The 10,676-nt window shown below is 49.1% G+C and overlaps 1 protein-coding gene across 1 annotated transcript; it reads right to left on the reverse strand.

Annotated features, from left to right (window-relative positions):
- Positions 1-4,169: 4,169 nt before the first annotated feature.
- Positions 4,170-10,258, reverse strand: IRX2 (iroquois homeobox 2). The gene is made up of 5 exons (XM_031589444.2): positions 9,345-10,258; positions 7,283-7,688; positions 6,276-7,016; positions 5,450-5,517; positions 4,170-4,749 (listed from the first exon to the last, which is right to left on the reverse strand). The coding sequence occupies exons 1-4, from the start codon at positions 9,585-9,587 to the stop codon at positions 5,474-5,476; spliced, it is 1,434 nt and encodes a 477-aa protein (XP_031445304.1). The 5' UTR covers positions 9,588-10,258; the 3' UTR covers positions 4,170-4,749; positions 5,450-5,473.
- Between the last annotated feature and the right edge of the window lie 418 nt (positions 10,259-10,676).

The following is a 10,676-nucleotide window of genomic DNA, read 5'->3' on the forward strand; positions in this document are numbered from 1 at the left end:
AAAATAAATATTCCTTTAAATAACCGAAGGTAATTATAACCCTGTTGTTGACACTAACGATTAATAATTGATCAGAAGTTATACACAATAAATTGTCAATTTATCTCCCTATAAAAATGCACATACTTATTATTTTTTTTTTTTTTTTTTTTTCTTCCTCTGGACGATTTTTAAAAGCCCGAGCAACAACAGTATCCGTGCGGGGAGCGCGAAGATTTTTTTTTTCCCCCACTTTTCCTCCCTAATATTCGCTATTTTGAGATCCCCAGTCACAGACAGAGCAGGAGCATCGCTGCCGACTCTTCGCTGCCTTCCGAGGGCAGCCAGGCCCTGGTGGCCCCTCGCCTGCCCTTCAGATCCCCCAAATCCCGACCGGAGTCAGGTGAAGGGCGCGGCTCTGGGGCCTCACGGTGCCTGCCCCCCTGTCCTTCCGTCTCTTGCTTTCCTACGGGGAAACACAGCGTGCTCTGCCGGGATTGGATGTGAAATAGAGACATTCCCCTCGGCTGGAGGCGGAGGTCCTCCTGTCCCCTCGGCGGGGTGCCCGCAGGTAGCGCTGCCCTGGGTCGCAGCCCCGATGTGCCCCGCCGGCACCACTTCCCTTCGCGGTGTTCTTAAAGGCTCTGCTTCGGAGTCACCGCGTAATAATCGGGGATTAGATGCATGGATGCTTTGAATATGCATCGAGGATCCCTTTTGTTTCTGAACTTTTTTTTTTCCTTTGTTTCTTCCCTTTTTATTCTTTAGAAGCCAGGAGCATAACTGAGTTATTAGTTAATGGATTAAAAACAAAAGGGTGAATTTCATTCTATTTCATGTGCAGTGCTACTGTTATTAACAATCTCTTTTGCCGCTGTTATTCAATTCCTACACTGCAAAGGCTCTTTTCAACTAAGCGGATCGTGAGAAGCTTGCCTAAGCACCGGGAAATACAGCAAGCACGAAAGCAACCTATCGATCTAGTGTAAATTCCGTCTCTCTCTCTCACCCCTTTCCTTTTCTTTTCCAAAACTCAATAAGCAATAAAATCCTTCCGGTATTGATTACATCCCCGCCACGGGTTCTCAGCGGCGCGGTGACTCTGAACTGCCTTTAAGTGAGATGTAACATGTGGCAGAGGCAGAAACTTCCAATGGCGAGAGGCTTGGGTTCGTCTCTCTTTTTTCTTTTTACTTTTCTCTCTCTCTCTCTCTCCCTCTCTCTCTCTTTTCTTTTCTTTTTTTCTTTCTTTTTCATTTTCTTTCCCTTATACCCGAGGGTGGGCACGGAGGGGCGGCCGACCCTCGCCCGCCGTTAACTCAGTGCGAGGCCGTTAGCGGAGGGCTCGGCCAGGTTAGGCGCTGCACACTGCGGCTCGCTTCTTCACCTGGAAGCCATCCTTCCCCTAAAAAGCTCGACTCCTCCTCCGAGAACGGACTTTGGGAAATATCCCCTTTTTATTTGTCGTAACCTTTTTTACTGCCGTTATAGCTATCGCTGAGCTTTCTATTAACTTTGCCCGCAAATAACTTCCCTTAGCCCGCTCCCCTGCGACCGGAGCAGTTCCCACGTCCGTCTGTCTGTCCACTGCTGCCTGAGCTGCGTCTCCTTCCCTTCCCCCCGCCGCCCGTCAGACAAAGGTGGGTGACGCTTTTTTCCGCTCTGGCAAGCAGTTGGTGAGCAGCTTTCCTGAAACAATAACTCTCTTATTGAGAACAAATGTTGACATTCGCAGGGAGCGAGGCAGAGCGCAGCCCAGGAAGTGCGAGGTGGAAAGCTGCCCTCTTCCTATTTGGCGACAGCGCCGATTCCTCGGGGATCCCACCTGAGATTAAAGGCTGAATTTCAATAAATCAGCTCTAATGAAACCTCTGGCCCCGCGGAGGGAAGCGTTTGTCTCTCCCTCTCCGAAACGAGGGGAGGAAAAGGGGGGAGGGGAAGAGCGGAGCAGATATAGACGGGGTGTGATGTTTTAATCCCGGCGGGGTGATTAGCATCGTTATGAAATAAACTGTACGCAAAGTGCTGCATTTTATCGCTCACGCCTCTTCCTCGCTATCCTGAAATAATCGCACTGCTCGTGCCAGCGATCCAGCAGGGCTCTGCTTCCCTCCTGCTTTCAATTTCGATTATTAAATCTCAAATGACGCCGAATATGCGCTCCTCGCCCATTAATTTCTGTTTTTAAAAAGAAGTTTATTTGCCAAATCGTTTGGGTGTCGCCCATCTGCATTTCTGAGCCACTCGTGAATTTCTCGGGAGATGAGAAAAGTCCACTGGGTTTAACATACAGAGCGAATATTCAAAAGCGAGTTTTCCAAGTCTTTCTACTTTTCTTTCCAGAAAGAAATCCAGGTCTAAATACTAGCAAGGGTGGGTAAATTATGGAAATCTTTTATAAGTCTTCGGGCGTATAAACATCAAAGGAATGTCGTTAGCCTTTTTTAATCTCTGCCACAGCTTTTGGTTTTTACCAATTGAAATGTTCACGTTGTGTCCGACAGAGACCTGGAACAGAAAACGTGGGAGGTGCGGGCTGATTGAGCAGGAGGGAGAGCGTCGAAGAGAAAGTTCAGGTGTCCCCCAAAACTTAAACAGTTCCCCTGTAAAATCTCCCCAAACCGCACAGAAAAGGCGCTCTGGAGGGTGTCTTTAGTCGATATTTGCATTTACATCGCCTGCTAAATTGGAGAGAAAAACAGAATTGCTTTTTAGGCGCTATCTAATTGTACTGCTCTGTGCACACGGACAGAACGACACGTTACCTCAATGAGAACCCGGATATTTAGGGGGAGAGAAGCATCGTTCAACAACGCAAGAAGATGAGCAGGCCTCCAGCTGCACAGATCTTCGGTGTTTTATATTTAGCTAGATGGATCCCAGAGTTTCCCAGAAGTACAATATTAATTTCTGTCCTATCAGCTGAAAAACACATGCATTTTCTCAATCATTTAGACAGCTTTATAGGGGTAAAATATGATGGAGGGGGCCAGGGGAGATAGATCAGGGGGATTACGTATACGCACATAAGAACACAACGTCTTTTTCCCCCCGTTTAATATAATCGCAACATATTTCCTGACTCCAGCCTAGCACGGCTCTTTATCCAGTTAACATTCCCAAGGCTGATGCCTGAAGTATCTAAGATCACTTTCAAATGCCCTTTCTAACAAGACCTGAGCAAGAGGCCACTAATTTTCAGTGAACAAAAAGCCACTGGAGAGAGATCCGTTTGTCAATATCAACTGGTCCAGCAATTTCCCATCTTCAGACACATCGGCCTATCTGAGCTGGCAGATGTTTAGACAAGATTTTATAAATTGTTCAATATCAGACCATAATGAACCCCAACTGACCATTCCAAAGCAGCTAAAAGCATTCAGGATCTCCCCTGCTGGGATCTAATAATGCTCTCACGCTGGAAGATTATTAATCACGGAATAAAATAGATGAGCCTCTTGAAAAATAAGTGTATGATTGATTAAAGGGCAATCTAAGAAGCTATTATTCTTGTTTTATAACCGTAAGCTATATTCACTCAATTTATCTTTTGGGGAAAATAAATGATTGTTCGTTTCTTTTCTGAAATTATATTATCTGAGGATTCCCATTATTTTACTGAAAATTAAGATGATTAGTTAGCTGATTTTATGAGCTCAATCTAGGTGGATTTCTTCAATGACTAGCAAATTAAGGATGGAGGGAAAAGAAGAAAAAAATCATTAAAAACAGGAATCAGACTTCTTCATGCTTCTGTACTTGCATATTTTAGTTAGAAGCAGAAACAAAGAAATTAGAAATAAACTGCAGTTGATTATAATTCCTTTTTGTTTTCCTTAGAAATGTTGGATGTAGAGAACATTAACCCTAATAAAGAGCTACCTCACGCCCAACATAAATAGTTTATAAGAAACATGCATGTATTCACATTGCTCCCTCTACACATTTGCATGTGTGTGTACAAATATGTATTTGCACACATGTGCACATTTAAAGCTTCAGTACAACAGAACGACTCAGAACGAATTAATTTATGAGGGATATATCTTTGCAACATATTTAAGTTGCTTACTCATTTTATGGTCTATAAGCTGCGCTAGTGAAATTAAACTTTCGTCATTTTCTGGATAATAGATTACTAGTTTGGGGGAAATGAAGGAAAAACACCATACTGTTGCAGACTAGTCTGTTTTTATTTACAATTAGAGATATAAATTAGTAAAGAATTCTCGTTAAACAACCAGAGATTGTATAACCATCAACGTTTCAAATAAAAACCAGGCAAAATTTATTTACAAAAAGTTCAGATTCCATTGCAATACAACTTGCATAAATTACTAGAAGCTTTATATTGTTACAAAAATAAATATCAAATTTGTTTCCACTTTGTAAGGACTCAAGTTCTCCAATCACGTCTTTATTATCTCTACTGTATACATCTTTTACAAATAAATTTTACAATAAATCCTATCACACCTATCGAATATATACCGTGGCAATGAAGTGATCAATTCGAGATATCCTGAGAAAAACAGATCTGTTTTCAAAAGTCACACGTACATTGGGGAAACTATACTATACCAGCAAACTCACATTATGTCCAACAAAATTCTGGTTTAATAATTAGAGTCTGAAGATTTAATAGTGCTCTGTGGTCTTCTTTTATACAGTGGCACAAGATGTGATCCGGATTTAGAGATTTGTTATATATATTAGCTCAGGGAGAGATGATGGCTTGCTGACTTTTTTCAAAGCAATTGTGACACCTACCTGCGGACCAAGGAAAAAACCAGATCATCCAAAAATCTTTCAATTACACACTAACGCCATTAAACTCGAAAAATACTGGAAGTAAGGCAGAACTCTTATACGTCTACTTTTTTTTTTTTTTTTCCCCTAGCCAAAAGAAAAAAAAAAGGAGAAAGTATCAACAAGGTAATTTTTTTGTTTGTTTGTTTATTTAGCCCCAGGTAATGAGAGTATTAAGAATGGCATTGATAGCCAGGCAAAGAGCAAATCACAGATACACACCCTGCTGAAATGCATGTGGATCTCTGATAATCGTCCCTTCTCATTTCAAATACACGATCGCCGCGTGAAACCTCACTTAAAATGTGCCATTGCAGCACTGCCACGTGAGCACGAGAACTTTGTTTCTGAACAACAATACTTTCAAAAATATTCTTTCAAGCTCGCTTTTCCTTAGCATTTAAATAGTCCTTACAGGTTTGCCTCTCACAAGCAAAGAGTACGCGAGGTGAAGGAAGTCTAACCTGACTTTAAAAGGAAGACAAACACGAGAAAGAAAAGCTGTAATGAGAGGCTTAAAAATAGCAGAAAAGAGTGTCTTACTCTGTAATCAGAGCCTCGTGTAATGAAGCAAGAAATTAACACTAAGCAAGTCTCGATCTGCGCGCTGTCTTAGACCTGGTGCCAAATGATCAGCGTAATAGAAAATGCTCTCACTTACTTGCATTGCTGCGTGATTGTACTTCTATAGGTATGGTTGTACTCCTACTGTGCAGACTTCAGTGGGATCTGTCAAAATATAACCGTCAGTTAGTCACAGGACACAGCCAGCTAACCAGATTATACACCGTGCACAGCCCAGCGCTCGCTCATGCAGAAGTAGGAGCTGAGACCTTTAAAAGACTGGGCCATATTCCATTTCTGCCCTTGTCTCGAGTATTATATATGTACATGTATAAATGCATTAGAATAAGTTGACGGTTATATTAGCATAAAACTTAGTACAAAAAAAAAAAAAAGAAAGAAAGAAAAAGAAAAAAGAAAAAAAAAGAAAGAAAAAAAGAAAAAGAAAAAAAGAAAGCTAAAAATGTCACGCTCCACAAAATTTTATGTCCAAGGTTAGCAATTACCCAAACCCAAATCTGCACAAACCGTGAGAATACTGGCAACAAAGAGAGTAAAACCAGTCTGTCGGTAGTAGTAATAATAGTATTATTAATAATAATAAAGTTAACGACACCCTCGCTCTCTGGATATCTTTGTATTTAGTTTTCCTTTTTAAATTAGCATGAAAAGCTGTGTCTACAGCATGCAGCAGTGATCTAAAAGTTGTCATTTACATCACAGGTACCGGTACACCGGGGTCATGCAATTTTAATCCCCAGATTACACTGCTGCCCATCTTCAGCTCTCGGCCGGTGGCAGCGGTGACCGCGCGCGGTGTTTTGCCCGAAGTATTCACAGCGTATGGGGAATTTACAGTGGGCGGGGAGGGGAGGCGAGGCGAGGGGGCAGGAGGAGGAAAGAGGTAAAAAGAAGGCACCTACCTTTCTTAGAGTCATAACTAGAGGGCCTGTAATGTTGTTCTAGCTGGTTAGTGATCGTTTTCAAAGAGTCACTGCTCTGCTTGTGGACAGAGCTGGCATTTAGGACAGTCTGACTGAGTCCCTCGTTTGAAGCCACTGCCGCCGAGTTGTATCTCAGGATCCCCTGGCTCTGGAGAGCGTTAAAGTTCCCATAGTTTGTGTAATTGCTATAAAAAGGTGAGGTGTAATAAATATGCCTCCCCAGGAGGGAGGAGGGAGAGTAGGCAGCGCTGTGCGGGGCGGAGGCGGGGGTGGCCGAGGCCAACGCCGCCGGCGGGCAGCCTTGGCCCAAGTTCTGGCTCTTGAGGTCCGAGGTGGCGATTTCGGCCAGCGACCAGAGCTTGGGCTTGCTGGCCGGTGTCGGGGGCCCGGGGGAGGCGCGGCCGCCCAGCGCCGCCTTGCTGGCGCTGCGGGCGGCGTCGGCGTGCGGGTGGCCGAGCAGAGGGGCCTCCACGGCGGCCAGCGGCGAGGACGTGGCTGGCTTGGCCGGCGGGTCGCGCTCCCCGCCGCCGCCGTCGTCCTCTTCTATGTCCTCCTCGTCATCGTCCTCGTCCTCCTCTTCCTCTTCGATGTCCTCATACTTGTCCTTGCACTCCGAGCCCGACTCGCACAGAGGGTCGCCGGCCCGGCACGGCAGCTTCTCGCCGTCCGACTCGGCGGAGCACGAGTGGTCCGTCAGCGAGTCCACTTGCAAGCTGATCCCTGCGGGGTCGGGGGCACAGAGTGAGGCACAGCCGGAGGGAGGAGGGAGGGAGGAGGAGGCAAAAGCCGTGGCCTCTCCATGTCACCACCTTCCTATGCAGGGTCACCCTTCCCCCCGGGTCGGCGCCCCCCGTCCGCCCCCGGCCCTCCCCGGCACCGTCAGCCCGGGGCAACGGGATGGGAAGGAGCGCGCTTAAGGGTCCCCGCCGCCCGCTCCCGGGGCCAATCCGCCGCCCTCGGGGCGCCCTCGCTCCCCCCGCGCCCACCTTCGTCCTCGGCGGAGGTCTCGTTGCTCTCGGGTATCTTGTCAGGGCTCTCCTCTTTACTCCTTGCCCCGTCGCCATCGTCGTCGTCCTCGTCCTCACTCTTGTTCCGCGGGGCCCACGTCATCTTGTTCTCCTTCTTGAGGCGGCGGCGGGCGTTGGCGAACCAGGTGGAGACCTGGGTGAGGGTCATCTTGGTGATGATGGCCAGCATGATCTTCTCGCCCTTGGTGGGGTAGGGGTTCTTGCGGTGCTCCTGCAGCCAGGCCTTCAGCGTGGCCGTGGCGTCGCGGGTGGCGTTCTTCCTGTACGCGGGATCGTTGAGCTGGTAGGGGTAGGCAGGGCTGCCGTACGGGTGGTAGCTGATGGCCCCGGTCATCCCCGTTGTATGGGCGTCGTAAGGGGAGCCCTGGACAGAACAGAACGGTGGGGATGGCAATTTGTTACTGCTGAGAGCCATTAGGGAGTTGTCAAGGCGAGATCGGCGGTTATGTTTGTATTTCCCCGGGACGGTGTCTTGCATCCATATTCTATGAGGGTTAAAGCGGCACCCAAAGGCGTTAAGATGGGACACCCTCCCACCCCCCTTCCTCCTTTGCCACACGCGCTTAAAATCGGCTATGTTTTGATCTTTCTGATTAATTTCAGCTCCTCGTAATTGAATATTTCTCAATATCGGGTTTGAACCGCGCAGACATTTTAAAGGCCCTACAGGTAATGTCTTGATATCTGCATTTCTCTCAAAGGTTCAAAAGATGTTTCCTTTTTTTTTTTGCTATAGAAAATACAACAAAGCCGCCACTTAGCAATTCACTGCACTAATGCATTGCAAATCCAATTTGCAAATCAGAAGATATGCACCGTTTCGAATTGTTCAAATGCGATGTAATTAGCATTTTAATTCGCCCTTTTACGTTCAAATTGTGCTTATTTAAGACTGCATAATGCGAGAAAAGTTAAAGATATCGCGGAGGAACTCGTTAACTTCCCGCACAGCCCCGAACCCCACGGAACGGCGACCCGCGGGCAGAGCAGCACCCGATCTACCGCACAGCTTCCAACCCGCTGCAACTTCCAGCCGACGGGAAAAACAAGCGCGGTCCTCAGCTCCCTCTCACCGCCCCGAACAGAGCACGACAGCGATGCCCCACATTTCGCGAGCAGAAAACGAGGGGCTGCCCCGCTGCCGCCCCCTCCTCACATCGCTGCCACGGTTCCGGGCTGAGATTCTGGGTACGGGGCTTTGTGTGTGCGAACGAGCTCCGCGCCCGACCCTCTCTGCGCGTTTGTAAAACTCCATGGCCATCTAGCCGTGCAGCTAATGTACGTAGTTTACGGTTTTATTTATATAGTTTATGCGCATAACACACACGCACGCGATTGCAAATGCTCCTTTTAACTAATAAGAAGAAAGTGAAATCCGAAACTGCGGCCACCACAACCATCTTGGGCTTAAGCGGAGCTCCCAGATCGCAAACAGATGCTCCTTTTCATTCCTAAAATCCAGTTAAACCATTAGCACAAAACACGCTGAAAGTAAATCAAACCACACGGGGATAAAGACCACAGCGTCTCGAAACACCGACTTAAAAAGAAAGAGAAGAAAAACAAAAAACATAAAAACAAACAAACAAAAATGCTCCTGTATCCTACCACAGCGAAAATAGAGGGAAAACAAAAAAAAAAAAAAAAAGAGAGAGAGAGAGAGAGAGAAAGCGGGAGGACGCGGGGGGAATGGAAGCACCGAGCCCGACTGACCGAGAGATCCAACTGCGCGGCTCCGCTAGCCCCGCTCCCAGGCCCCCACCAGCCCCGCGCTCGACCGCGGCGCGTAGAGAGGCGGCCCCGGCTCCGCTCCGCTCCGCGCGGCTCCGGCGGCCCCGGGCGAGAGCAGGCTGCGGGGCGGCGCTGGCGGAGCGGAGGCGGCGGCGGCGGCGGTGCGGGGCCTCCGGGCGGCCGTGCCGGGGAGTGATGGTGAGTGTGTGAGGAGAGAGGCTGAAGATGATGAGGAGGATGAGAATGCGGATGCTAATGAAGAAGGAGAGGGTTTCTCTTCGGTAGTTACCATGTAGGAGGGGAATCCCGTGGCGGGGTCTGTGGAGTACTGAAGCGGGCTGGTGAAGCCTGTGGCCGCCGCCTGGGCGGTGAAAGCTGCCGATCCCGGATAAGGGCTGAACGCCGAGCCCGACGAAGATCTGGCCAGCTCCTCGCTCCTGGGGGCCGCCAGCGCCGACGCCCCGTACGCCGGGCAGGAGTACAGAGCAAGCGAGCCAGGGGGCTGGTAGAGGTAACCCTGAGGATAGGACATGGCTTGCGCTGGCGAGCACAGGAGCAGGGAGGGGGCGAGGGTGACCGGCCCTGCTGCTGCCGCTGCTCCCGGCGCTGCTTTCGTGCTCTCCCTCTCTCCCGCCCTCCCTCCCTCTCTCTCCCTCCCTCCCCTCTCTCTCTCTCGCCCCAGTTGGCTCTGTGCAGTTATGTAGAGAATCGGAATTGTTATATGCTCCCCCCCATGCGCACCCGCTCAGAATAAAAACAAACAGGAGGAAAAAAATAATAATAAAAGAACAACCACCCACCCCTCCCCCCACACCCCCCCTCCCCAAAATAAAAGGGAAAATAAATCGAGCGGTCAAAAATCCAACCGGGAGGGGAAGGGCATTGGGAGGGACGGAGGAGGAGAGGGTTAATAGAGAGAGAGAAAAAAAGGGAGAGGAGCAGAAAGGGAGAGGGGGAGAGAGAGAGAGAGAGAGAGAGAAAACGAGCCCCCGAAATCAGAAAAGTGGCTGCTGCTGCATATGGAGTTCTCCCAGCCAGCCAGCCAGCTCCCCCAGCGCCTGCGAGCTTGAATTTTGGGGGAAGTATAGAGTCTGAAGTGAAGAGTTGAGGGAAGGAGCACTCGAGTTTCTGAGGGACATTGGAAAGCAGAGCTGTCCGTCAGCGCCGCTCATCTGCATAGCGCGGCGGACCCGCCCCCTCCCGCTCCGGCCCCGTCTCCTCCCGCGGCCGGGAGGCAGCAGCAGGCAGGCAGCGAGCGCCGCTTTGTACTGCGAGGCGGCTCCCGGCCGCCGGCACACGGCCGGATCTCAGCGCCCGCACCGCTCCTCGCCGGACCCTCCTTCACGCGTGTTCTGTATCCACGAGGGGGACCGAAAAAAAAAAAAAAAAGAAAAAATTATACGTATGACAGACGCACGCGTCCCTTCACACACGCACGATATGGAGAGCCGCACGCTCGCACGGATCCTGTGTGCATTTGCACTCGTGTGGGTGCACAGAGCCAGGCTCGATGGTGCACGAGGGGAGAGAGCTGGGTAAAAGTGCTGCCCTATATGGCAGAAGAGGAGAGCTCAGATCGCCACATCCAGGATCTCGCGCTGTTCCTGGCAGCAGAGCTCTA

The sequence above is a fragment of the Phasianus colchicus genome, chromosome 3 (genome assembly GCF_987193195.1).
Source record: "Phasianus colchicus chromosome 3, bPhaCol1.hap1.1, whole genome shotgun sequence".
NCBI lineage: Eukaryota > Metazoa > Chordata > Aves > Galliformes > Phasianidae > Phasianus > Phasianus colchicus.